The 27,414-nt window shown below is 42.8% G+C and overlaps 3 protein-coding genes and 1 long non-coding RNA gene across 6 annotated transcripts; all 4 read left to right on the plus strand.

Annotated features, from left to right (window-relative positions):
* Positions 1 to 2,076, plus strand: LOC109954491 (tropomyosin alpha-1 chain-like). The gene is made up of 2 exons (XM_020589848.1): positions 1 to 1,441; positions 1,819 to 2,076. The coding sequence occupies exons 1-2, from the start codon at positions 1,328 to 1,330 to the stop codon at positions 2,074 to 2,076; spliced, it is 372 nt and encodes a 123-aa protein (XP_020445504.1). The 5' UTR covers positions 1 to 1,327.
* Positions 2,077 to 2,853: 777 nt separating this feature from the next.
* LOC109954522 (tropomyosin alpha-1 chain-like) lies at positions 2,854 to 10,368 on the plus strand. 3 transcript variants are annotated; one of them, XM_020589899.1, is made up of 8 exons: positions 2,854 to 3,129; positions 3,784 to 3,917; positions 4,736 to 4,853; positions 5,045 to 5,115; positions 5,237 to 5,312; positions 5,438 to 5,500; positions 5,701 to 5,770; positions 8,295 to 8,724. In XM_020589899.1, the coding sequence occupies exons 1-8, from the start codon at positions 2,998 to 3,000 to the stop codon at positions 8,366 to 8,368; spliced, it is 738 nt and encodes a 245-aa protein (XP_020445555.1). In that variant the 5' UTR covers positions 2,854 to 2,997; the 3' UTR covers positions 8,369 to 8,724. The 3 variants fall into 3 exon arrangements, with proteins under 3 accessions (XP_020445555.1, XP_020445556.1, XP_020445554.1); XM_020589900.1 differs by lacking the exon at positions 8,295 to 8,724 and adding an exon at positions 6,306 to 8,283; XM_020589898.1 differs by lacking the exon at positions 8,295 to 8,724 and adding an exon at positions 9,749 to 10,368 and having other exon boundaries at positions 2,856 to 3,129.
* A 674-nt stretch (positions 10,369 to 11,042) lies between these two features.
* fbxo22 (F-box protein 22) lies at positions 11,043 to 17,176 on the plus strand. The gene is made up of 7 exons (XM_020590037.1): positions 11,043 to 11,300; positions 11,532 to 11,664; positions 12,794 to 12,881; positions 13,597 to 13,695; positions 14,593 to 14,745; positions 14,855 to 15,020; positions 15,403 to 17,176. Exons 1-7 carry the CDS (start codon positions 11,170 to 11,172, stop codon positions 15,794 to 15,796), a joined length of 1,164 nt encoding a protein of 387 aa, XP_020445693.1. The 5' UTR covers positions 11,043 to 11,169; the 3' UTR covers positions 15,797 to 17,176.
* A 420-nt stretch (positions 17,177 to 17,596) lies between these two features.
* On the plus strand, positions 17,597 to 27,209 carry LOC109954520 (uncharacterized). The gene is made up of 3 exons (XR_002274139.1): positions 17,597 to 18,370; positions 19,250 to 19,374; positions 27,022 to 27,209. It is a non-coding gene; the product is annotated as an uncharacterized LOC109954520 (long non-coding RNA).
* Positions 27,210 to 27,414: the final 205 nt, after the last annotated feature.

Consider the following 27,414-nt stretch of genomic DNA (forward strand, 5'->3'; position numbering starts at 1 on the left):
TGTTGTTTTTTCCCTTTCCCTTTTTTTTGTTTCCCCTCCAGTTGCTTTCCTCTGCTCTGAAAGAAAGCGAATGCCTCTCACCAAAAAGCCAGGCTTGGTGAGGGGGGAGTGGCTCTGGGTGCCATGGACAGAGTCCAGCAGGTGCTCACCAGCAGTAAGATCCCAAAAATATGCACTCAACAAAACACAAGTTGAATGGTAGGAACAAAGGAAGAGGGGGGTTACTAAAATCCAAAGGCTCCTTAGTGAATGACAAACTCCTGTCAGCACAGGTAATTATACCAGATTGTACTGTTTATACTGGACTACAGATCGGTGGTGCAGCCTAGCTAACCTGTTATTTCACTAGATCTTTTTTCACCCATTAACTTATATTTCATTCTTCTTCTCCTCGAGGTCCACTTTCCTTAACATATACAACAATGAGTTCCACCAGTCCCGACCACACATTGTGCGACAGCTGCGGCTGTGTCAGGCCCTGTGAACTATCACAGAGGCACACTGAGGGAGCTCTTGAAATGCCAGGGCTTCTGTCTCATCCACTGTGCACAGCATTATATCCACTGCAGCCCATTTGAGAGCCAATGCTCAGGCATGTATTAGCTGAGACTGGAGCTGGACAAGCTTGGTGATATAGCTCCACAGAGAGCAAGGCTGGTCTGATGGTTGTGTGGATGTTGAACTATGTTGGGGGGAGCTGCTGAAATGATCCCTAGAAGACAAACAAGCCATACTGGCTAATGTGACACCGCACAGAGGGAGACGATGTTCACAGGGGCTTATCCAACCAGATATGTTTATTCTGTACAAATAGCTGGAAGCATTTGGAATAACTACATGTATAGAAGTATAAAATAATTGTAAGGTGATGGTCTTATTTGCCGTTTGCTCACATGGAGTCTGGGTTATCTTCTTGATTGATAATTAGATTATTACTATCAGCATGCTTCTTCTAAATAACCCCCTCTTGAGCCTTTCCACTTTACTTCCTGCCTGTCACTTGGAAGGTGTTAGAAATAGGAGTGGACGTCTTGGTGTGAGGGAGGACTGACCTCCTGACGTACACATCCCATATATAGTAAAAGAAGTAGTCAAATGTCTTGGAAGAGCAAATCAGTAAAGACATTCAGACAAAAAGTCAGCTCCTGAAGCAGCTGCAGTAGTTTCCAAAACGTACTGGGTGTCCAGTCACTGGCCAGCGAAATATTTCCTGACTACAGCCGGGGCGAGCTCGCAGTCCAGCTTCTGTGTGGTTCAGACGCTCCCATCCTTTCAATCAGTACCTTTTATTTTTCTTTTGCGCGGACAGCGCTTATACTTAGCAGCAATGGATGCCATCAAAAAGAAGATGCAGATGCTCAAGCTCGACAAGGAGAACGCCTTGGACAGAGCTGAGCAGGCCGAGTCCGACAAGAAGGCAGCTGAGAATAGGAGCAAACAGGTCGGAATCCACTAGGAAAAATGGCTCTGGTACTTTTACGCAGCGGTGCCAATGGCACGGTGCGCATGGCGGTGGTTCCTGCTGTCCTGTCACTGCGTATTAATGTCTTCATAGTATTAAAATTAATTAAACGTATAATCCCTTTTTATTTTTGCATCCTCCACTTCGTGTTTGGACTGCGCGAAGCTGGTAAAAATAAGAAACATTTGATATGTATTACTTTTGCCTGCTATTTGTCGATTTAAAAAAAAGATGTAGCTATTGTCTAATAATAAGCCTAAGCCTGTCTAATAAAGTGTGGCCTACTTGCTGTTGAGATTTAGTGAAGTAACGATGTTTTCCACGTGTGATTAAATCTTTTCTCGTTTTCGTCTCAGCTTGAGGATGACCTGGTGGCACTGCAGAAGAAGCTGAAGGCAACTGAGGATGAGTTGGACAAGTACTCTGAAGCCCTGAAGGATGCCCAGGAGAAACTGGAGCTCGCTGAGAAGAAAGCCACAGATGTGAGTTCTGGGCTGACAGCACCACACACTGCTGGAGAAGCCCCATGGGGGCAGCCATTATCTATGGGTTTGACCTTGAACCACGCCTCTCAGGAAAATAGATCAGCAGCCCAGACTTACATTACTGATTAAGCAATGCATGGTAAGGTGGCTTACCAATGCATTCCACATCCATTTGGACGAATCTGAGGACCAGTGTAAGGTTGCATTTCAGCATTTCAGAAGCGAATTTTGATTTGTAAAATGCTTGACAGATTTGTGATCATACTGGTTTCAACTGGCACCAAACCTCAGCGAAATAACTAACGCCTGAATGATGCCAACGTCACAATCAGAAACATTGAAATCAACACTAACACAACAACAGCGTTATGATGGATTCGAATGACTGGTTGATTTGTTGGTGACTGACTGACAGGAAACTCCAGAGGTACAAAAGCAGATGCATACCACAGATAAGAAATGTAGCAATCTACTCCTGTACACCATGAAACTCTGTTTTCATGATACACAAGAAGTGACCTGCTGAGTCACACAAAATCAGTCATATTGCAACGAATAATGAAATAGACACGTACAAAAATACGGTTGAGCAATGCAATAATACTACTAATAATGATGTGTGTTGTACTCATCAATTAGACATTTGATTATGTGTAGCCTACACAGTAGTGGTAGGTAGGCTTGTCATAGCCCGTGACTTTGATCGGGTTAGTTCAATTTACCAGTGGGGATGTTTTCAAGACAGATAATAAATTACGTACTTGTACAAGTGAGAGAAAGTGGGGAAAAGAAGACAAACTATTAATATGAAAGAACAGTTAAAATCACATTTCCTGGGCTTTGGTTCCTTTGATAAACGGAATTATTTGCGTGTGAACGTCGTTACTTCCGGGGCCGGTGGCACGTCCCAATCCTCATCAGGGCTTGATTAAAGGCGGTGGGGGCAGGGATCAGGCGCGCCGCATCTCGAAGTGCGTGTTTCTCCGTGGAGGCAGCTTCGCACACAGCTGACAGAAAACTAGCTTGGCTGACAGAAACACATAGCAAACAATGGCTGGCGGGAGCTCTGTGGAAGCTGTGAAGAAGAAAATCAAGTCTCTGCAGGAGCAGGCCGATGCGGCGGAGGAGCGGGCGTCATCTCTACAGCGGGAACTGAACCAGGAGAGGAGGGCGAGGGAGGCGGTAAGACGCCGCTAACGATTTAAGACAATTAGTCCCCAGGCTGTAGACGGCATTAGGCGTAAATCTGGTCAAAAGGCGTGGCAGCTAGGCCCACACAGCCACGGTCTATGATAGAGTCAGGCACCAGGTCGATGTTTGAAAGTGTCTACTGAAGGATGCGTAAAGGGATGGGTGGATGAAAGGACGCCACCCGGTGCTTCCCGAACACACACCCCGCCCTGTGACAAGTAGGCTAACGTTACGGGAGACTGAGGTGAAACCTGTGCAGGCCACTGGCCTGTTGGAGTACAGCGTATTGTTTCCTCTCCAAAATACCAAAGTCCAGCCACGTTTCGTAGCCAATTGTTTTATGGGGCAGGATAATTAAATCAGTGTGAGACAGGAAATTGCGTGTAATGAATGGTGGGTGCATTGTCCAAGTTAGCATTTTCTGCTAACGTGTTAGGTTTAAGGTATGTGCTAAACGAAGGGGGACCCATCCAGGCGTCAGCCTGTGCATGACATGTGCACACCGAACCCAGCCTATGCTGGCCTGGGAGAGTCTGGGATGGGCTGGGGACGTTGTAAGCCTGCAAAGCCAACTGACAGACTGTCCATGATTGCAGGCTGTATAAATCATCCTGATGTGCCTGATTGTGGTGTTTGCTCTCATAGGCTGAGGGTGATGTAGCTTCCCTGAACAGACGGATCCAGCTGGTTGAGGAGGAGTTGGACCGTGCCCAGGAGCGTCTGGCCACAGCTCTGTCCAAGCTGGAGGAGGCGGAGAAGGCTGCTGATGAGAGTGAGAGGTGGGCACCTTCCTCCTGGAAACATAGGCCATTCTTGTAGTCCTTGGTATTTTACAGCAAAATTTTAATTGTGTTTTGTGCTTAGTTTTTAGATTTGTCCTCATATTCATTACAGTGAAATCTGCTCTTTATGAGAGAGCGAGCGATGTTGGGACAGGATGCTGGGATTTTGTCCTGAATCACTCCACTGTGCGTCAGTGTGGGTCTCACACTCCTGCAAATGTTTTAGAAAACTGTGGTCTTTCTGGAAAGGAATAAGCTAACGAGACAAATAGGAAAGCACATTTTATCAAGGCTAAATAACAGAATACCAAAAATTAAGGATTGCATATGCATTGTTGAAGCCACCTGTGGCTGGAGGTTGTACTGCGCTACTGTTGAAAAAGCAGCTCAACAGGACACATTTACACATTTTAGATAACGTGACTGAATTATTAACTTTTGTGATGGTGTGATTGTCTGTGTCCAGATGGCTTCATTGGTGATGCAACCAAGCTCTGAGCTCTGGTGAAAGTGGCGCATCTGTACTATTTTGATGGAAACTTCAATTTTACCTTTTAGGGGATACTGCAGTCATACTCCTTGTCAAGAGTGATGTTGTTCTTGGTGTAAGGTCCATGTGAAACACCCGTACATTCATGTAGAGGCCTCTGTAATGTGTTCATCTTCACCAGTATGGGACATCACAGGGAATCCTGTGGAAAGTTTATTTACTGAGACTGAGAACTGTCTCTGTGTGCCACTGCTAAATGCACTGGCCTTTAGTTCTGCTTATGGTGCCCATGACTTAACCCACCATACTACTTCCATTCCCTCAGAGGCATGAAGGTCATTGAGAACAGGGCGATGAAGGATGAGGAGAAGATGGAGCTGCAGGAGATCCAGCTGAAGGAGGCCAAACACATCGCTGAGGAGGCTGACCGCAAATACGAGGAGGCAAGTTCTGCAGCTCAACTGAACTTTGAGCTCAGTGTTTTCTACATGTTTGACATCAGCAGCTGTTTCCCGTCACTGCCCCTAAGCAATAATGATTATAATTTCAGTGCAGACATCAGGGAATTTAATTCTGCCTTTGTATTGACTTAGCAAATGAGTGTGAGGCCTAACTTTGTATGTTGTGACCTCAGGTGGCTCGTAAGCTGGTGATCATTGAGAGTGACTTGGAACGTACGGAGGAACGAGCCGAGCTGTCTGAGAGGTAGCAGTTTCCTTCCTTTCCACTTCTCCAAATCACAACTTTGTCTTTTTTTTTTTTTTTTTTTTTGGCTTTTCACAATTCTCTATCTTCCTGCTTGTTCGACCAAACTGCAAACCAATAGCAAATGCTCTGAGCTGGAGGAGGAGCTGAAAACTGTGCAGAACAACCTGAAGTCCCTGGAGGCCCAGGCAGAGAAGGTAAGATGGCTGACGGAGAAGATTCATGGCAAATGATCCACAGTAGAAAGCCTTGAAGTCTGTCTGAAACGGTGTCAACGTTGTGGTGCGGTTTGACCAACACCAGCCTTTGTGTGTAACTCCAGTACTCACAGAAGGAGGACAAGTACGAGGAGGAGATCAAGGTTCTGACAGACAAGCTGAAGGAGGTGAGTTAACTGGAAAGTTGCCAGTATTTAAGAAGTAGTCCATCCATCTTTGTGTTGCAAGTCATAAACATGCTGACTGTATCTGTGATACTCACTTTTACTGCACATAGGTACTGTATGTGTCCTGTATATAGGGCTGTGGTTAGTAATGTAAACCTCTTAATGGGACTTGCTAATGTCCGACTGTTTCCTCCACTCAGGCCGAAACCCGTGCTGAGTTTGCTGAGAGATCAGTCGCCAAGCTTGAGAAGACCATCGACGACCTGGAGGGTATGAAACATTTCCACTTGAGTTTTAAACCCTGGCAGTTTATATTTTACATAAAATGTAGGTAACGGAATACGTGTTACTGGATCTACGCAGTCGACACAACGAGCTAACCTTGTTTTTAGGGGTCATCTAACATCATAAAAGGACACAGGTTTTCTCTCCATAAGGGTGAGTGTGAGCTCGGTCAGCAGGTTGTTAAATAGTTGGTCAGCTGTCTGCTGGGGGAGAAACAAAGCACTGATCCACAGAGGCCAGTGAGATATGTTGGCAACAGCCAACCTCACCTTGGTGTGTTTGGCATTCTGGCTCGTCATAACTGTAGGCCGGCTCGTCTCGAGCAGCCTTCAATCACCGAACATTTGACATCGTTTCTCAGTGACTCCTCAGGAATGTGACACACCAGCAGCTGTTCAGGCTTCCTTCCTATTTCTGTCCTGCTTTTATTTCCAGTTTCTCCATTTCTGTTTTCTGTCTGTTTTGTCTTATTTTATTGCGAATCTTTCACTGCCACTTTTCTTAAATTGCAACACAATAGATGAGCTGTACGCCCAGAAACTGAAGTACAAGGCCATCAGTGAGGAGCTGGACCACGCCCTCAATGACATGACGTCCATGTAATTCACCAGCAGCTTGTTCCTGCTCGACACTACTAGCCGTTCTAACACCACACAGTAGCTCCCTCTTGTGGCTTGTTTGGGTGCAGTGATTTAGGTCCTGCACTGCTTGACTAACACTGATTTGTGTGTGAACTGGAGATGTTTTGTAGGCATTTGTGATGAAGTTCTTTGACTAGATTTTCCCGTTTTCTTGCAACACAGCCAGATTTCATCATTAGTTCTCTTTAGCTTTTATACCTTAGCTCTGCATCCTTTTTTCCTCCTTTGGTCCTGCATGTCATTTATCTTTCTTTCCACCTTTTATTTCTCCCTCCAACACTTTTGTTCTTCTGTTTTTCACAGCTAAAGTTCTACACCCTTCACTCCAGAGGCTGGTTGAGCATCTTCCTCTTTTTCCTGTGCAGTGCAGCCCAACTGTTTCTTTCCTGCCCTGCCCCTACTGCACACTGGGCTGCTGCTGCCTTCATCCATCTCTCACACAGATCTTTGAGCCATACTGTAAAATAAACATTCTTCCATTGGTGTCAGCTCTTCCTATTTTCCCCTGCGATGTCTCTTCATTTCCAGTTGTCTCGTCTTGTTTTGATTTGTCCTCTTTGTGTTAATTTTTGTTGAGTAGCTTCTGAATAAGCTCTGAAGCGCCTCTTCCATTCATTGCTCCATTTTTTTGTGTCACAGGATTGTCCTGTGGTGTAATGGCAGTATCAGGGGTGTTGATGCTATTTAATTTTAACAATCTAACGACTGTTTTCCTATGAATGAAAGGTTACCTGCTGTGGTAGTCGGCTGATTCCCTCATTTGTGCTGCTGTTTCTGAGGGTCATTGTGTCTCTAGTGTTTTGCTTTTACTGACTCGAACGTCATAAGAGTGGTGATTTATGTTCAAAGCATGAATTTCAGCCATAGTTGATTTGGCGATACCTGTGTGTTGTGACACGATGTCGGATGCATGAGAAAGGTAACTGGTGTCTGTTTACAGTACAGACTGTAGGCACTGTACGCAGGTTTCTAGTGTGATAATCATAGCTTCAGTCCCTGCACCAAAACCTGTTTGTTTCCAGGATTTCCTCAGTCTCTGGGAAGAGACGTAAGCCGTTTTCACACATGAATTCTGTACGGTCTCTGTGGAATTGGGTCCTGACTTTGTCCAGAGCTGCTCTTTCACACATCTAGCACACAACAGGAGGTAGTCCATGTCAGACACCTACTGGAAACACTCCTTTTGGTCCATGAGCGTGGGACGCCCCTGGGTAGAGCATGCAGGAGGTGGGACATGATGTGGTCACGTAGCCAGTTTGTAATTTGGTCATAAACAACCGTGTCTTACCTTCTCTGACGGTTCTGGCACCGGCTTATAATGACAGAAGTTCCTCAATATCCTCGTGTCTCCAGGTAGATATTTTAATTGCCTTCTTCATTGTAAATGACAGTCTTCCTTCACCCAGTCGATGTTTGTATTCATCTTCTGGTTTTGCACCAGTCACATGATGGAACATCATCAACAATCCCACTAGCTCCGTGTGAACACTCCAGACTATTAGCTGCTGTATTCTCACCTGGACTCACTTAGACCTTAGGCAGACTTTTTGCACTGGGGATCTGGCAGAATAAGGTCTGGGTCAGCTGACTCAGACATTTGCCTTCTCACATACAGCTCCCTGGGTAAAGTCTAGAGATTTTCATGGTTCCAGTGCATGTCTGAAAAGGGCTATATCAATCTGTGGGTAACTAGGGCGACAGCTTAGTGGCAACTTTGGAATCTGAATAACAGTTGTTGCTTTAACGTGATCTCTGAGCCTGGCTGTTCAATAGCTTGAACACAGACTGACACTTGTTTTCTTTGTCTTCTGTACTAACCTGCATTCTGTCTCTTTGCCTTTTCTCCTACCTGCTGTCTGACTGTCCAGACCATCTATACAAGCAGCTCGAGAAAAACCGCCTTCTGACCAATGAACTGAGAGTAGCCTTAAATGAGGCGTAACTGCAGTGGGCCCTCGTGTTCTTTTTCTGAAACTCAAGTGTCCAGGCACATTACACAACTATGTCAACACAATGTTTAAACCAAACAAATGGATTATTTTCACATTATGCATGCTTACACAGCAGTTTCAGATGGGAGGTCGGGCAATGAAGTTATGGAAGGGATTCAATACTTTCTCAGTTATTGCCAGGGCTGTAGCGCACGAAACTCTGCATGATGCCGTTATTGGTGGGGTCAAGGTTGGTAGTGGTCTTCAGGTCCACAGCTGGGAAAGACTTAAAATGCAGCAGAGGGTCTAGCGCTCCTTCAACATCCCCGATTCCACCTCCAGAAAGGAGACGTCGGTTTTTTCAAATCCAAAATAATCAGCTATTAACTGATTAGTCATAAGATGTCTGGCTGTATTGAGAACCACACTACCCTTTATTTTAGCTTTAGTGTAAATTTGACTTGCTCTTTTTGCAGTTGGAGTGAGTTCATTTTAATCTGAACTGTAGCATTTAACCAGGATACTCATGCCTGTGTTTGACCATGTTTTTGCACTGACACGTTTGTTTTGAGTGGTTCTGAGCCCTGTGACACTCCAGAGCAAATCTGAGTCGCATGATAACTGAAAGAGCAAGAATTCAGTAATGCACACGGTGGAAGTAGCAGCAGGGATGCAGTGCTGACCATACAGCAATAAGGCAAGCTAAATTTGCCTACATTGACCATCAAGTTGTGATTTTGGTCTGAACTACTGCGAAGCTTCATTTCCTTAAACCTTTCACTTACTGCAGCATTTGTCAGAAATTAAATGGGGGCGCATGTCATGTAACGATAAAAGTAACACTTATGTTGTAGCAGCTTTAATAAAATGATTGCTTTACCATAGAACAAATGGTGTGCCACTAGAAGACCGTCAAGATTACAGTATATTACAGGTAGTGGAGGGTTTTTGGTTGAGGCTGTGGATATGGGGTCAAATCGGTGCTCAAAGTTGGTTTTGAGTTTATATTTTTATCGAATGATCTGGAAACTGCTCAGAAGGCGGTATCTAGATTAATCGCCAAAGCCACAAACTAGCTAAAAATGTCTCCTCCTACCCCCAAGCTCATGCAGTGGTGACTACAGCCCGGTCTATAGCTCAAATACAGTAACAGCTGCTTTAAAGATTACATATCAAAATGGAACTTGAGCTTGTGTGACTGGCTCATTGTATAAGAGCTAAGGATATTATGTGCTTCATAGTGCTAACATCGGTTAGTGGGAAACATTTTTCTACACATAAAATATCCAGCACATCTGACATTAACCTGTATGAGAGCTTGGTCTGTTTATATCCTGTGCATCTTTGCATTGTTTTTATGGTTTTTAACTGATGCAATGCTGTATTAACAGATAAACTCAAACGTGCTGAAGAAGAGGGCCTGAGAATAAAGCAGATACTGGATCATACTCTAATGGAGATGGTTAACTTATGACCCAGCTCAGTTCCTCTGCCCACATTGTTTCATCTGCTCCCATACATGGCTGCTACAAATATAGGGAGCTGTGCTTATGTCTCCTGTGACTTTGTCATCCTGAAGAAATGTGCTCTATACAAGGCAGTGTGCACAGCTTTGGTGAGCTGCAGTTAAACTACACTGTCTGTTATGTACTGTAATCGAAGGTCAGTTCAATTTCACTGTACATCTGCATTAGGTTTACATGTATATGTTGAGACAATTTGCACTTTGTGACACTGAACATACTTGTGAACAAAGCCACAAGTTAAGCCAAGGCTATGTGAAAAAGGACTTTTTATTATGTGTACTTTTGTCAAGTTGCTTGTCTGTTTGTGTTGTGTTAATCAGTATCAGAGATGCACTTCCAGTTGAGCGAGGAAGCTGCTTGAATGTATAGTTTTGTTCCAGCTACGTGAAAGAAATGTCTGTGCACTGTACTCACTTTTGTTTCTCGTTTTGTCTCCCATTTTTATCTCTGATAAAATCACGAATAAATGTATGAACAAAGTATAAGATCATCCAGGTCTGTCATTATTACATTTCTTATTTCAATGTCATGAAGAAAGAGCAGCATTAAGTTCTCTTTACTGTCACTTTATTTATGCACTGCAAAATGGTACATTAAACCTTAACAGCAGTAGTGCTGCTTATATTTGGACAAAACTGTGTTCTTGGGTACCTCCCAGTTTGTCACAGTCTACCACCAGTGGAGTGCCCTGGAAGCACAAACCTGTAAGGTCTTCAGATAAATGATGGTGGTACACCACTTTTTTTTTTGGTCATGTATAAAAGGATATGATACTATGTCTGATTTCTGGACATTAGTGGTTGACTTGGCTGTAATGAGACAGTTGAGCACTGGGGGGGGAAGGGGGACAGTAAAAAAAAAAAAAATAATAATTTGCTGTGCCTATCACAATATTAAAATTGTAGCAAATTTATGCACAAGCACCCGGTATATTTTATTTAGTGTTTGGCAAAACGGTAATTTACAACGTTCAATACAAATAAAACATTCCATACACAATAGTCTTTGGTTTTTAAATTATTTTTATACAAAATGTAATCTAGTGCTATATCCGCACACAAGCTACCGGTCATGACATGCTCAATTTTGGTTGAATAATATATCGGCTCTTTAAAAATAGCCGGTCTTGTCCGGAGTCCCCATCACAGAGGCACCGAAGTTAAACTGCCACGGCACCTCCTCGCCGCAGGGGGCGGTGTGGCGCCTTGGCGACGGCGGAAGAGCAGAGGTTAAAGTTCGCAGCTGGGCATCTACATTCGAAGCCTTTCACAACTCGAAAAGGGAATATGGGTGAAAATGAAGATTTCACCAATTCGTTACAGGACAGTAAGGCTGCATATGTCCTCAGCAATGTTGCCGAGGTGGTTGAACGAATTCTGATGTTCGTACCAACCAAATCGCTTCTCCGTATCGCAAGGTAACGCAAAATGTTTGTATGCTATTCCTAGCTTAGCTAACATTGATGGCTGTCGAATGGAAGTGAAAGTGTAATTTCAGGGACGTGCAGCACAGCTTAAAAATTAGACTCATGATTGTGAGTCACCGTAGCTGGTGTGTAAGTGATTTCGGGTGTCTGGCACGGTTTATTGACAGACACGTGTTGACGAGCAAACTCCCAGGTGAAGCTGAATGTGTTTCTGGTTCTCAGTGTGTGCAGGCTGTGGAGAAACTGTTCCCGCAGAGTGCTGAGGACTCAGCAGCAGCTGACGTGGGTGTCAGCCAGTGAACCGTCCAACACGGAGGTCCATGCCCTCTGCAGCGTCCTGGCCGAGGAGGTGGAGGTAAACTGAGAGCAATTTGTTTCACAGCCAAGTAAAAACAAACAAACAAAAAAACGCTTACAATCACAAGACACAACTATTCAGGCAAATGCAGAGACCCCCAGATAAGACACAGTCATCCAGTTACGTAGTAACCATAGCTCCATTAGTACACAGCTGACTGACAGCTAGTTATTGTCATCACCACTAGAATTTAATAGAGCGAAACCACAGAAAAGAAAACAATTTTTCACTTTCTTGGTTTTTGCTCTTGATACTCAAATCCTCCTTTTCGAGGGGAGAAGCTTAAATTCTCTATGCTGATGATGGGAAGGATTTTCCAGTTTGACCTGATCCTTTGAATCGTTATGCTTTAGAAGATGTGTTGCAAATCCTGCAATTTAATGCCAGTGATCTTAATGGCCACTCTCACTATGTATTGAAATTTGTTCTTGCCTCTATAGAGAGATTTCCAAACAAGGCCATAATGGAGAACGTTAAAACAGACCCGATCACACATCCCAGACCATTTTACCTCCCTTTTCTTTTTACAAATTACTGTGGTGTTTTCACTAAAGGTTAGTTCGCTCAGTAAGGGTACCTAAATATCAGTAACCCCATTAGCATCAAAATATACTTAGAATGGCACATTTCACATGAGTGTAGATTTTATTGGATTTTAATCGATGCATTATTGTGTTCATCACTTTAATGGTACAGCTGGTAAAAGTGGAGCTAATGTTACCTTATATACTTATCAGTAAAGTCTTGTGATTATACTATATTTTTCATTCATCTGATTTTGAAAAGGGAATAAGTTGTTAAATACATGTATGCAATAAGAAGTGCAGTATCTGCCTCTGAAATGTAAGTATGAAGTAGCAGAAAATGAAAATATCAAAGTACAAATACCTCACAAATGTACTTGAGTACTGTTCTTGAGTGGTTACTTTCCACCTACAGTAAATCAGTTTATCTCATAACAGTTTAACATGTTTTGAGAATTGTTCTTTTCAGACATGATGATGATAGGTGTCAACAAAGATGTGATGCACTCTGGGGCCTCTGTGTTATAGATATGTTCTGAATCCCCTTAACAAGTGTTTTAGAACAGTGTAAATGTGTGCCCTTTGCTTTTTGTTATTTACAGAACGTATTCCTACTGCCTAAAACTGTTGTGGTAATGGTTGACTGCGAGGCCTTCCATGGACAAGCTTATCAATACAGACAGAGTAAAGGTTGGTGTTAAACAGTGTAATTAGCATCCATACCAAGAAGTCTACCTGCTTCAATTATTTTGTTTAAAAGTACAGAGTGATAGCATTTACAAGCTGGGCTCACGTTGGCTTTTTGAGAGCAATACTATGTGCCTTGGATTTCCAACCAAACCTGATTTAGACAAGTGTCAACACAGCATGCGTTCAGGCACAGTGAGGGCAGGTAGCCTGTGTTCTGGCAGTGCTCAGACCCCAACACATAATCACAATAGTTACCCATGTAAAAACAGAAGAAAGCAGACATTTAGACAGGGACATTCATTGATTCACTTGAAAAACTAGTGAGTAAATGGTTAAAGGGCTTCAAAGCTGCAGTACCAGCGAACACTGCTACAGTGCTGGGTCATATTACCATGCTGGCTGGTTAGCAGGAACTTTTAGCCTCACACGTCTGTTCAGCTTGTGGCCCAAGTTCCTCAGTGTCAGCACGGTTTTAGTCATGCGTGTTGTCTTGTTCTGCAGTTATTGTTAATGACCACCTGCATTTTTACCACAAGTGGCACATTTGACAGTATTGTGGCATTTATAGCCATGTACATACTTCACTAAAATCAGCCAGGTTGTGTTGGAGTTGTCATTCAAAGCCAGTTTGCTGTTAGTTTAGTGGTGGTATGCTTACCTGCAGTTTAAAGCATATAAAACAGTGACTAACATGTTTTTCTCAACTGCTCTGAAGCCAAAAAGAGTCGCCACAGTCCAGACACAGTTGAAGAACTGAACCTGCTCTTCCCCAAAGGCTGCGACGTCGTGGGCATTGCTACACCAGGCATAGTCTGTAAGTTTTCCTCTTGAATCCACAACTCACCACAAATAAAATCATGGGTAGCCGTGTACAGGGAATCATTTGCTTCAAAGCAATGACAGTGCAAGTTTGTGTGTGGCCTTTAGTATGTTCATCTAATAAGATGTTGCAGAGAAAATGAAAGTTAAGCACGTGTCTTGAGTATACGAGAGCAGTAGTTCACCTGTCAGCAGTGATGGCAACGCATTAATCCAGTACATTGGTGATTCCAATACATTGAGCTGCAGTCTCTCTAATGACCACTAGATGCTGGCTCCTAGAAATGGGCTCTGCCAGAATCAAGTGCTTGAAATGCAAAGTCAGAAAGGGTTTTCAAACTGGACGTTAAGGTCTCAGTAATTAATTTAACTTTTTACTTGTCTTGTCATTTATGAGTTAAAAAGACTTTAAAAGAAATCAGATTTGGGGCCTTGTTTCCTTGCTTACAGTTGTCACTCAGCAGCAGTGGCTTCATATGGTGTGTGCACTGTGAGTTCTGTCTAGTTTTTTTTTTCTTCTGTTTCTTCCAAAACTGAATTTCCGGGTTCCAAAGTGAGGGTGAGTGGTAAAGTCAAAACGCCTTTTCAGGAACCACAGTCTCCTAAAACTAATCCTGCAAGAAACAGCACTTGGATTAAGGTTCTTTACAGTGATCAGTGCAAAGAAATCACCCTGCATATTCCCCTTGTCTAGTAGGCTGCAGGCGTCCACACATCATTTCAGACACCGAATCAACTTGCTATCAAACAGCTCATGAAATCAGGGTTATTGCAGTCTCGGTATAATAAAGTTAGTGTGTGTGTGAGTGGTGGTTTGTGGTCATGCAGTTGCTTCCATGACACAGGACATAAGTAAGTGACGTTACTCTACGATGCCTCACTGTGTCTGCAGTGACTCCCAGCGGCTCGTGCTCCAGCCCTCCTCAGGAGTACCAAGAAGGGGAGGCTGGTTTTGCAATCATGTTCCCCAAAATGGAGGGTGTCCACATGAAGCCCTTTCATTTTTGCAAGAAGTCCATCTCCCCAACAGCCTTGAAAGAAGCAGGTGAGAGTAGGCAATTGTCTAGCCATCTAAAGTGAGAAAAGTGAAGCTTGTGAAGTTGTCCAGAACTTGTTTTTGTACCAGTCCTGTATTTGATGTTCTTTCTCCTCAGGACTAGTTGACAACCCAGAACTGAAAGTGGTACTAATGTTTGTCTATGAGGCATATAACCGTGGAGGAGACCGCTTCCTCAACCAGATACTGGAGCCGCTAGCTAAAGGCAAAGCTCTGATTTCTGGAGGACTGGTGGAAAGTGCCTTCTCTCCTCCCAGACACTGGTGAGTTAGTGTTCTGCAGTAATATCAAGACTGTTTTGGGATGACTAATGATGGTATTAATACAAAAATGTAACAAGTACCAGTGATTTTTCTGGGGCGTCGGTTGTCAGAATATTTTTAGGTTTTCTCAAACATGTCTGGCACTGTTTCTATGAAACAGTAGTTCAGTCTGTCATGGAAAAATAGATCTAGTCTATAACCTCACCTTACTTTTAAGGTTGATGTCTGTTTTTTGTCACTCAGGCCTTTTGTCTCACTGCCAGTTGCTTCTAATTGAATGTGATAAACACCAGCTGTGTAGAGCTCAGTTATCAACACAGTTTTATAGTGCACTCTTTGCTGTGTTCACACTTTCCCTCTCCCATCATCTGTCACTCTGTAGCTGTAGCCAGGGTGCGTACGGCGTGGTGGGCCTGACCCTCAGTGGCCCTAAGGTGCAGGGGGCATCTGTGCTCTTGGACCAAGACATCAGCAACCCAAAGGCGGCTGAAGCTACAGTCCGGCGCTTGAAGGCAGCCAAAATTCCAGAGAGGAACACCCTGGGGTTCATGTTTGCCTGTGTGGGGAGAGGCCAGAACTACTACAACAACCAGACCAATGTAGAGGCCGACGCCTTTCACAAGGTGTTCCCCAACACCCCGCTCTTCGGCCTGTTTGGCAACGGAGAGATCGGCTGCGACAGAATCGTTAAAGATGACTACACACTATGTGACACTGACTCGGACACTCTGCAGCATGAGTACACCACAGTCATGACCCTGGTCCATCTAGGCTGACTGGTTGATCTGCAGTAACAACAGACACGCGGGAAAACAGATGAGCCATCACACTCCTGTTTGCTATAGTTGTAGTAATAGTAGTAGTAGTTGGGAACAAAAACATTCTATACAAAGTGTTACTCACATTCTGAGCATTACTGCCGCTGTTTCTGCTCATAAAGCAGGGAATGACCCCTTTAGCCATCCATGCAATGGCAGCATCAGCTTCATATTAAAACTAGTGGGTTTCACAAATAGGACCTTCTAAAGACAAACCAATCATCTGTTAATATTAAAATGTGTAATACGTTTGTCAAATATCTGAAGTTTTATTCCCCCCAGACTTTACACACATTCCATGCAGATCTTGCCTTCTGACCTGGACTTTGCAGCCTGTTGGCAGCTGGGTACATTGTGCACACTTGTATGTGCCCCACACTGTCATTAGTTGGTTCAGCAAAGGCACTTTCTCTACATGTCAGTATGAGGGGTGTGGTCCTTCTTCCACAAAATCAAGGTGATCCTGATTTGAATGTCCATCTTCCACATGTAGATTTTTACATTTTTATCCTACCAACAGAAAAATAAGGCCCTGTTAGCCTGCCTGCTAAATGATTATACTTATGCAGCGTATTCATCTGGCTTTCAGTTGGGCACAGGAAATTCAGTCGGAGTCTAACTGTGCCTCTTGTTTGTGCCACATGTCTGGTCTTATCTCCTCCTACCTGCTTTCTGTGCTTAATGGTCATGCCACCAGAACGTCTGCACTGTGAAGGAAAAGTTCATCCTTGATCAGGTGAACAGGGCAGAACGCCTGCCCCGTTGACTGTGTGACACTGACTGCCAGTTTCACCTCAGTTAAGTCCCAACTCGTCAGAGGTTTCTGACTTTAAGGGCCAGTTGTTGCCGTTTGGAAAGCGAAGAACTGTCTAAGGTCAGAAGAAAATGTGAATTGTCTTTTACAGTTGTTAGATATTGAAGACCAAGTATTTTCTATTCTTGATAGGATGAGACTTCTTAGTTGCATGTTTGAAAAAGCTGTCAAAATTGTACAGATGCCTTTATACAATAGACTATTGGTCTCTGTACAAATCCATTGAATGCTCCACACTAACTAGAGTTCTTTTAAGTGGCCCTGTCAGTGTCCTGCTTTTCCTTCACTAAGAAGAATGTCCTGATGACATGAAGGTATAATTTTAAGTATAGATATCTTGTTAGTTGGTCAGGTAGTTACTGTTATGTTGAAAATAGCTAATATTAAGTTCAACTTTGCTGGTTGTTGCAGAAAAGTTCTGATATTTTATGTCTTGCCAAGAGAATCTTCCTAATGTCCTAATGTACGCATCTGTCCTTACAGGTTTTGAAGAGGACATTAAAATGTGTTTATAGCTCATTGAACACTTGTTTTGATGTGCCAAATCACACCTGCTCTGCCTCTTTTCCTCCGTAAATGACTTTATGTAGATCTCGCTTATTCCCCGTTTACTTGTGAAACCACTACAGCAGCATGTCCAGACGCGTCCTTCCTCGGTTGTGCCTCCGAAGCTCCTACGGTTAATTCACATCACCACTTTTCGTTTTTTTGCGCACTCTCTGAAACCTGAGCGTCAGCCTATAACAACTCCAGCAGCTCACGTCCAAAGGCGTGTTTAAAGAAAAGAAGAGACGCTTCAGATTTGATTGATGTGCGCTTTAACCATCTAGTGGCTAATCCCGATGAATGACAAAACTGTCAGGCCAATTGCTGTAAAGGCAATTTCTATTCCCATAGTATCTTTATTTTGGGAAACCATAAAACGCTCCTGACACGGAGAGGGGACGACATAGCGCGTAAAGATAATAAAAATCATCTGTGGTGATAATCTACACTCAGATTGGCCTCCATCAGGACCTGGGAGAATCGTAGTCTCTCTCTCTCTCTCTCTCTCTCTCTCTCTCTCTCTCCCTCCCCCCCTCACACATACATACACGCGCGCTTGCTTCCACCTCACAGCCAACATTTTTAGGATGTGATGTCGTGACCGGAGCGAAGCAAATGTCACACGACTCACTGGCTGCTGTCAGTCTCCTCCACAAAAACGTCAGCGTTTTGATGGCGTTTGGCTGAAGCTGGCTCTGCTTTGGCCGCATGCTGCTGTGGAAGGTGGTCTGTAGAGAGCTGGGGCTTCGTCGGGCTCGCTCCAGCACCTGGACAGCTCCTTTCGCAGGGTTCCCCGCTGCGCTCGCCGGGGAAACCCTCGGCTGAGGAGCGGTATCTGGATCTGGATCAGCGCACGCAACCCTCAACGATCCCAGCCAGGAGGACACTGCGCTGAAAATGGTTATTTGATCTCTTAATTGTTGACATTTAAAAGCTAATAAGATCTTGCAGAGCGATGATGCTTCTTGCATTTGAGCTGTTTGGTTTTGCACTGAAACCGGAGCAGCGGCAGCGCTAGTGCTCGTCCAATGCCAACCTGCTAAGGATAGCTGCAGCCTACACACGCTGCAAGCCTGCTTCACTTACTCTGATCACCACCGAGGGAGACATTACCATCAGCAAGGGGCCAGCGGAAGGCACAGTTACCCGCCAACAATGTAAATCTCATAGAGGTAGGTCCCGTGCTTCGGATAAATAATTCATTTATGCACAGCAAGGAGCTCTCAGCAGTTACAAAACTTTTATTTAGTTTCTCCTGGTACCAGCAAGGAAATCAGATTGAACAGCGTTAATGCTCTGATGGAAGCAGCAGGGAAGGGCTGACATGTACCTAACTCTGTTTGTAGAGTGCTGTTTCAGGATCTGGCTAAAAATTCTCATTTAAGAAAAGTTATGTTTGGAGCTACAACAACATTTTGGTGCGTATAACCTGTAGTTTAGTGGCCTTCAGTGAAATGCCTTGATAACTTTGTGACGTTTTCATTGGGATTCGTCTTTTCAGAAACATCTAACATACAGCTGTGAAGCTTAAGTGGCTTTAAGTTTGATACTTGTCATTGTTACTTTGAAAAATCTTTAAGTCTGCTGGCTGTCACCTTTATTGCAAAGTGTGTGGGATGACAGCAGTTTTAACACCCACTTTTCATGAATGGATAAAAGAAATAAAGCTCCCAACAGGTGCAGGGTGTAGTTGTGAAGGAGCCTCACTTGGCTAAACAGGTTTCTTCTAAATGATGACACTGCTTTGTTTTATATTGAAATGCTGCAGACACAGTGCCTGAAACTGCTCTGCTTTCACTGATATAAATCAGATGGGCACAATATAAGAAACATCTCTCAGTATTACATGATAAACTTCAATAGCACCTGTAACTACAGCCACAATTTGAAACATTCACAAAGCTAGGATTTAATGCCAGGCTGATGTATTGGACTGTATCAGTTGTAATTAGGTGTACCTAATAATTTGGCAAATGAGCATACATGTGCCTCTATGTAACATCCGCTACTTGCAAGTCCTCTGCTGGTGTTAATGACCATGTTTCTTGCAGGTTCAACATGAAAGGAGCCTCAATCAGGTGAAAGTGCAGCAGTAACAGGCAGAGCTGAGTGGAAACTTCGTGATCAGCACCACATCTCTCTCCTCTCCATCACCCAGCATCATGGCTCATGCTGAGTAAGTACAATCCACACTCTGCACTCATCCTTCTTTCCCTTCTTCCTTGCTCTCGCTTCGCATTCCAAGTCATATGTTGAAGTACAGTATGTATATCCAAGGGAAATGTGCTGTCAAATGTCAGAGGTTGTCTAAATGGAAAGTCATGCCGGTGTCCACAGGGCAGAAGCCTTGTCCTTGTTTTTCCTTTTCCTTTTCTGCTCTTCTCTACTCAGTCACCTCTCTTTCACCTGTTCCCAGCTTTCTTTGTCTCCATTTCTACAATAATGAGCTTGATTCAGTCAGACAGTGCTAGAGTTGAGGTGTCTGACCCTCGCCACTCTGAATGCTAAACACAGACACACACTGAGATCCAGATTCATGCAAACACACCTGCACAGTCTTGACTACAGTGTGTCCATTCTGCAGGCATAAACAGGTCACTACATTGATCCTTTCTGTCAAACAACAGACACTATATTGTTATCATCCATGACCACTGCCTCCTAACACTTTTACTCAACAGACCCTCTCCGCCTACAGTTTTCTCCCAGCTTTCCATTTTTAATCTGCACTCTCTGCATGTACTGAGAGCAACTGATGCATTGCTGAGGAAACGTGCTGTAGCTTTTGTGTGTTTGTGGTTGTGTGCGTGTGAAGACAAAGAGGTAGGGGAAAACAGTCACTATTTTCTGTCAACTCATGATTATACTGGCATCGCACGACTCTCTAATTTGTTTCATCATAACTAGCTGCCTTTATTCTCTGACCTAGATGAATAGCCCTGAATCATTGCTCCATTTGTGCCTTTTATGAGAACCTGTTATGCTCTATCTCAGACAGATGCCCATGCATGCTCTTTCTAAGGTGAAATGCATCCTAAAACACATACAGCTCACATTTGCTTTGGACAGTTCACCTGAAAAATGCTTTACTCTTAAAGAATGATGATCATGTTATTAATATACAGTATATAATTATTATCAAATGAGAAACAAATTGGTTTTAATCGCTTTTTTATGCTCTTTTATTATTTTTAAATTAATACTGACACATAAGTGTGAAAGTAGCATTTTACTGTTGCAGCTCATTGAGGTGGAGCTGTTCAGTGGTTTCCAACCTGTGGGGTCACAAGCCATCCCAAGATAAAGTTCTGGTACAAACATTTCTTCTGGTTATTATGCTTCTGTTCCTTTTTGTGAAGCATTGGACCTGCCTGGGCTTCAAACAGGGCCACATCCAAAAAGGAGTTGGAGCCAGTCCTGTGTTTCAGAAAAGCTATTTAACATGATCATATTTTTTTCATGTAAAATCTAAAACTGAAAAAATGGCTGTCTCCTGATGATAACTGAGCTTTGTAACTTGACTCAAGCTCTAGAAAAAAAAGGTGCTTGTTTCACAAGTCTACTGTGAAGTGTCCAACTTCATGGGAATACTATAGACATAATTATTATTATTTTTTTTTTTAGTGTTTACTTTCCCTTTTAGATCCCAAAGGGCCCTTGGTACTGGACAGGACTGTTCATCTTTTACCCTGTTGTTCAGTCAACACCAGTGGGAGGGTGGACGACTTTGCCTCTTTTGTTCCAACAGTAGGAGTTGACAAGCACATGGTGTCTTTCTGCCCACGGGGACAAATGCTGTCTATGAGTGGCTTGATATTCGGTCTAATTGGCTCTTATCATAAGCACGCTGGCAAAATATGCACAGTTTATTAGTTATGACAGTAGCAGATCTCCATGACATGCATCAGAGTGGTCCTGTTTTTAAATAGGGAATGATGGATTTTAAACTGTTGACCCTGGGCAGTTGTTTCCTAGCTGGACAGGAGGATTAAATGTGTCACATAGATAAGAACAGTTGCTCTGAATTCTGCATCATGCTTAAGATGCAACAGGAAACACCTCAAACACAGATGTGCAGGAGATACCGTCCTGCTCCATAGGCACAAATACAGTGCGGAAGAAAAAAGTCAAGTGGTGTTCACAGCTCTACAGAAATCTGTGTGTTCATTTACTAAGTCTTTGAAGACTTGTGTTCCCTCAAGTGTTTGTAGAAATTAAAATAATCTATTGTTGGAAGCTGGGACAGTGTAGAAAGGTCCATGGAGTTGTCTGTTACGAAGACGTGCTGTCTCGGTCCTGCCCCACCAGGGTCTCAGTGTCTTCTACAGCTTGTATCTGTAAAGGTCAGATAAGAGACTTCAGGAGGGCCAGAACGGTCCATTGTGCAGTTCACCTATTCATCCTAGTTTAATCTGTAATATTATTAATGAGCTAGTGTGCCTGGCAGACTTCATTAACATCCACTGGCATGAAATTATGAAGGTTTGTGTGGAAGTTAAATTGGGTGTTCTAATAAATTACCTGAGGCAATTTGTAAACCCTGTGGAAGTGGCAGGTGTGTAGTCATACAACATGAATATTATGTTAAAAATCAAGCTTTGGTTCCTAAGTTACTGTCTTGAAAAGGCAGGGTGGGGACTTGAGCAGGACCAAAATGCAGGCCGTAAGAAAGGTGAGATGAAATCTTTTCTGCTGGTGTCATTGTTTTAGCATGGTGTAATCTGGATGCTGATAAATTCTCCAAGGTAAAGGCTGACCGTCTTTGTTTTTCCTCCTCTTCATCTTTTAATGTGAAATCCATATTATGTTGTATGCAAGTCAGCAGCAGTGGCAAACATTACTCGCTGTCTTTGCTTGTTTAACGGAAAGAAAAAGACACTCCAAACACAGGACTCGGTGAGGTGTAACATATCCTTATGTTGTTGTCACAAGACATTTATTACATTTAGTCATCAAACTGGTTCCGGCGTTGTGTAGGGGTGAAAATATTGATAAGCTTGAGTATCATGATATTACGGTTTGCGATACTATAATGATTCTCAAAAACACGGTATCCATTTTTAATTAATGTTTCACAAGTAAATCTATGTTGTTACCTGCACTGTGACAAATGCAAATGCTGTTCTGATCATATAGAAAAATTTACTTTTCATAGAAGATTTTAGGAGTGGTGTGCTGCTTATTTTATGACAGTTTTTCTAATATGAGATAAAAAAAAAAAAATCACAATATCACCTTGTTTACAGTATTACAATAAATGGAATTGTAACTCCTGCATTGATATGTATTATTATTTTTATCTCAATTTAATTTTTCATTAAAGTTACAAAAATGTCTGTGTCAATTACAGTTCTTAGAAGGAAAGATCATTGGTCCCTGTATCATGATATGTATCGTATCACTGGATTCTTGCCGGAACACGTCCCTAGCGTTGTGTAGGAGCTGCAGAATAGTTTTCAGTTAGTTGTTCCACCAGCAGTGTGTGTCTGTAACACTAACACACAGTGATGTCCAGGTTCTCCAAACAGCAGCTGGTGGGAGCACAGAGCATCTGCCTTGTGGTCAGCGTTTGGGTGTGTTTTAACACACAACCTCATCTAACATGTGCCTGTTGATCTTGTAGTGAGGCCTTGGACAGAGTGGAGTGTGATCAGGATGATGCCTGGGTGGAAAAGCATTTTCTTTACTCCCCCAGAAAGTCTATTTTCAAATGTGCCACTGGACTTGTCAAAAGAAAGTGATAGGCAGCACAACACCTGTGTTGGATGTAATGTTTGGAAATAATGGCTTATAGCTTTTATGCTTCATTTTTGTGAAAGATGCCTGTGTTTACACTATGCATACATCAACAGATTATTTTTATTTCATTTTTCCACACATTTCCATTTTATAGCACAATTTTTAAGTGTATTAGAGTGCCTGATATACACATACAGCATCCAGTACCTAATATATCCAGACACTGTAACACTGCTAAAGTGAATTTTATTCATTGTGACAAGTCGAAGTTTCACTCACGTTTCCAGCCCAGGTGTTTTCATTGTGTTTTGGTTAGCGGTGCTGCTAACATAGCCTAGTCTGCCTTAGCACCAATTCTACCACCAGTGTGTCGGCACTGTTTGACGTTCAGTACTAATGAAAATGCATGGTATGTCATTATGGTGCATTAATTGTCACCGTCCAGTGGGGTGCAGTGAGGGTGAAAATAGCATAGAAGGTCACACACAGCTTCAGTTTGAAGTTAGAAGTTCATGCACCGTTCTAAGGTCTGAAGAGACTCGTGAAATTCTTTAGGAGAGAAGCTGGTCAGCTGAGCTATGGGCAAAACCTTTTATAGTGCTGCATATTGTCTTTTACTGCATGTGATGATTCATACTCAAAGTAGAACTGAAGTTACTTTTAGTTAAATTAGTTAAAACATTCCTAAATGTATCTGCAGTGTTTTGCATTTTGTGACTTTTGAATAAAATACAAATTTTCCAGTCATATATTTTGTCACTGAAGATTTCTTTAAAAAAAAAGGGTTAAAATCTTGCCTTGTTGTGATGAACCCAATATGCTTTATCATCTCATCTCTTGAGCTAAGTGAATGGAATAAAGTCCATTTACCAAGTCTATGTATTTGCATAAAAACATTTGCTAATTAGCTAATGAAGCCAGGGTTGTCTGAGGAAGAACCATCTTCAGTACCACTGGCCTCCAGTTACTTGTGTGACCTTCTGCTTTGGTCAGTGAAATCCCTTGAGCGATGTTTGGCACATACAGTAATGACCTTTCCTACATCTTTCATTATTATTTTAATGAACTAGAACTATTATACAGAGTGAATAGCAGTGTTTTAGTGGGAGGAGCTGAAATTCATCCATTTCATGATATTCACCTTTTACTTATTGTGTGTTTTGGATTTGATTTTATTCTTCTATTCGAGGCAGTGGTGCACAGTACACCCAACCCATTTTCATGTTTCCTTGCAACATGAATGTGATTTAGACAAAAATAAAATGGATATATTCACTCACCGGCCACTTTATTAGGCACACCATGCTAGTACTAGGTTGGTGTAAAGGGATTTACACAACTTTAAACTTTGCAGCTGGTAAATGTGTCACTTTAGCAGCATGAACCAGTTGTGAATTGTTCTTGCCATTTTCATTTCAGACATAGTTAATCTTGCTGAACTTTGACCTGCGAAATTGACAGAGAGAGGTTTCTCCTGTCTGAATGCACCTTAATGGTGCCGTCCAAATGGCTCACTAATTTTTAAGAGATTTATTTGCGGGGCTGTTTGGAGCCTTTGAATGTGAAATATTTTAGCACACTGACCATACACCCATTTACAGATGTAATGAAACTCTCTAGGTCACTGCTGATTGTGTCAAAGGACTTTCAGCACTGACTTTACCATTGTATATTTTAATATACTGTGGTTGTCATGGCGTGGGGGCCTGTCATGTGTCTTCACCTGTCTCCCAGGTTGTGCGTCTCTCTCTTTTGAATGCTTTAGGTCACTCGGTGCCGTCTGTCACGGCAGTTTTGAAGATGACTAAAGGAGATAAAAATGCATCTGTATACATCAAATGGCTGCAGGGAATATGCTTTTATTCTTTCTCCACACAGTCTTTACTACAATTGCTCTGGCGTTTGTGCCTGTTTAGCGTGTCACCCATGAAGCCAGATAACGACAGCTGCACACAGAGGTTTATGAAATTTGTATGCAGTATCATTTGGCTTTGTTGTTGTATCTGTTTTACAGTTAGTGAACAAACTTACAAATCTTCAGAGTTCTCCTCCAGCATGCTCTTTTTCTGTCCTTCTGTTTCTCTTTTGGTAAAAGAGCAACCGGAGGCACAGTCTCTTTTCTTTTGTCACCGTGTTTCCTCTTTCTCACTGTCTTATCAGCGCTACACTTGGCTTTTTCACTGGTCAGCCTTCTTTCTTTCTCTCTCTTTCCTTACCCTTTTCTTTCCTGTCCCCCTCCTGACCATTTGCACTCCTCTCTTCCCTACTGTCACCTCCTTCTGGTTTCAGCCTAGTATCTGTGCTCCATCTTCTTTTATTGTTCATAGCTCCTTTTTGCTCTACCGTCCTCTCTTATCCTTCTTGTATAATGTATGATATCCATCCCTCTTTTCTCCCACTCCACTTCTAGTGCCCCCACACACATTTATCATGACTTCCTTTGATGGGGATCCACTCAGCTGACAAAGGGAGAGGCGATGACGTCACAACAGACATGATACACCAGCATCTGCTCTGGTCTAAAAATACACTCCACAGGGCACACGCAGCCAGTCTGTAGCTGCGCTCAGCATTTGTTCCCACCTCTACATGCTACTGAGATGGCCCAGCTTTTACACAACTGGGGCTTGTGGGCATGCTGGGTTACATGCTGCTGGCCCACTGATGAGTTTAGATATTACAATATAAAGAGTCTAGGTGGGTGAGGGGGTTGGGGGGAGGCTCACTGATATGAGCACTGAGGAAGGTGGAAGCATGTTTATTATGTAAACCTGTTAAATTCCATTCATTAAAACCTAATTAGTGGAAAATGGTGATAATACTGTGGCACCTACAAAACTTGATAGTAAGAGAAACCAAGAATCAGTTATTCCATTAACCATTAGATGCATAGGTGGCTCATTCCAGGTGTTGCTTAAACATCTGGTTTTTGATTACCCCTACTGACATAGCTTATTTACCTTTTTTTGCTTTGTTTAGTTATATCAGTTTTTCATAAGTGGGTCAAAAATGGCTTGTACCCATTTTTTTTTTTAGTAAAAATGATAGTTTTTCCTTTTTAGTTTTGTCAGACATATAAAACATTTACTGTGGACCTCAAATGGGGGCCACTGTAACACAGTGATGGCTACAAGTGAGAAAAGTTGAGGCTACTAGCTTGTTAGTGCCTTTGTCCGGTTACATGACTCAGTCCTTTGCATGTCACAGAGGTCCTAGAAGAGTCTCCTGTTGTAGACAAGCTGTAGCCCCAAGCAACATAATTTGGGGATGGGCTTATATATCGCCCTGTGAACCACACTGTGTCAGACCCGCTTGCTTGTGTGGGACTGAAATTAATATTTTGAGCAGTATTCTGGCAATATTGCAACTTTATTATTAACAAAATCGGGCAGTAACAGCAGCCTTCAGTGACCAAAGGGGAACTTTAAGTTTTAGATCACTTCAGTAATCATTACAGCATCATCTCCAGTGTAAACAGGAATATTTCTACTACGCATATCAGATAGTATCTGCAGCCTTCAGTGCACATTTTTCTTTTGTCTCTCTGTTTGGGTGGTGTTCTCTTCCATTAAACCTGTTTATTATTGGATGACAGTGACTCAAGTTTCCAGACCGCTTGAGAAAATCTGGGCAGTCTCAGTGTCACACACTCTACCTCCAATAATAGCTGCTTTTGAGTAAGGCACTGTACCTGCAGCTGGTCAGGTCCTCAGCGGTGTAGGACTGTGGGAGTGCTCAGTAATTTCCTGTCTGACCCTGTGTTTGCTCCTTGAGGCAATCACTGTAAATAAGAATGTGTTTTTAGTGAAGTTAAAGGGCTCAATAATTAGTGTTTTGAGCTCATACATACACTTTTCTTCAACACTCTTCCTCTGCTGTGCTGTATTTCCAATATCTGCTACTTTTATAATAATTATTTAAGCTATTTAAAATACCTTTTGTACTTTAAAACATTTATTTGAGGGACTGCATGATGAGCAGTAAGAGTTGTGGTTATTCCTGGTATCATAACGTGTGCCTTTCTTTTTCTTCTGTGTTCTTGTGTGTGCGTCTTTGTCTGTTGCTGGTGTTGGCATGTAACTAGGGAGGTGGAGCAGGCAGGCCTGTCGGACTTGGAGATCATCTCCCAGCCGGTGGAGGATGAGAACCAGTGCTTGGCTCCTTCAGTCCAGCTGGTGAGTTTTGGCTACAGAGATCTGCCCCTGGCGGCTCTGGACATCTCGCTGGCAGGCTCGCAGCTCCTTTCCAATGCAGATGAAGACGAAAACAGGGAAGGGTGAGTGAAACCAGAGCTGGACTGTGTTATTATTAAAGTTTGATGTCATTAATATAGTATTGTCTACAGTTTGAAGTCACTTAACATTTACAAATTGCCACTGTTCTTGACTATGTGTTTTTCATGATTGTTATGTGACCAGGAATTAGTCAGTGTTCACTTTTTGTTTTTATGATTCCTACTTTTACTGTTCCTCTGACT

This window comes from Monopterus albus, unplaced genomic scaffold (assembly GCF_001952655.1).
Source record: "Monopterus albus unplaced genomic scaffold, M_albus_1.0 scaffold10.1, whole genome shotgun sequence".
NCBI lineage: Eukaryota > Metazoa > Chordata > Actinopteri > Synbranchiformes > Synbranchidae > Monopterus > Monopterus albus.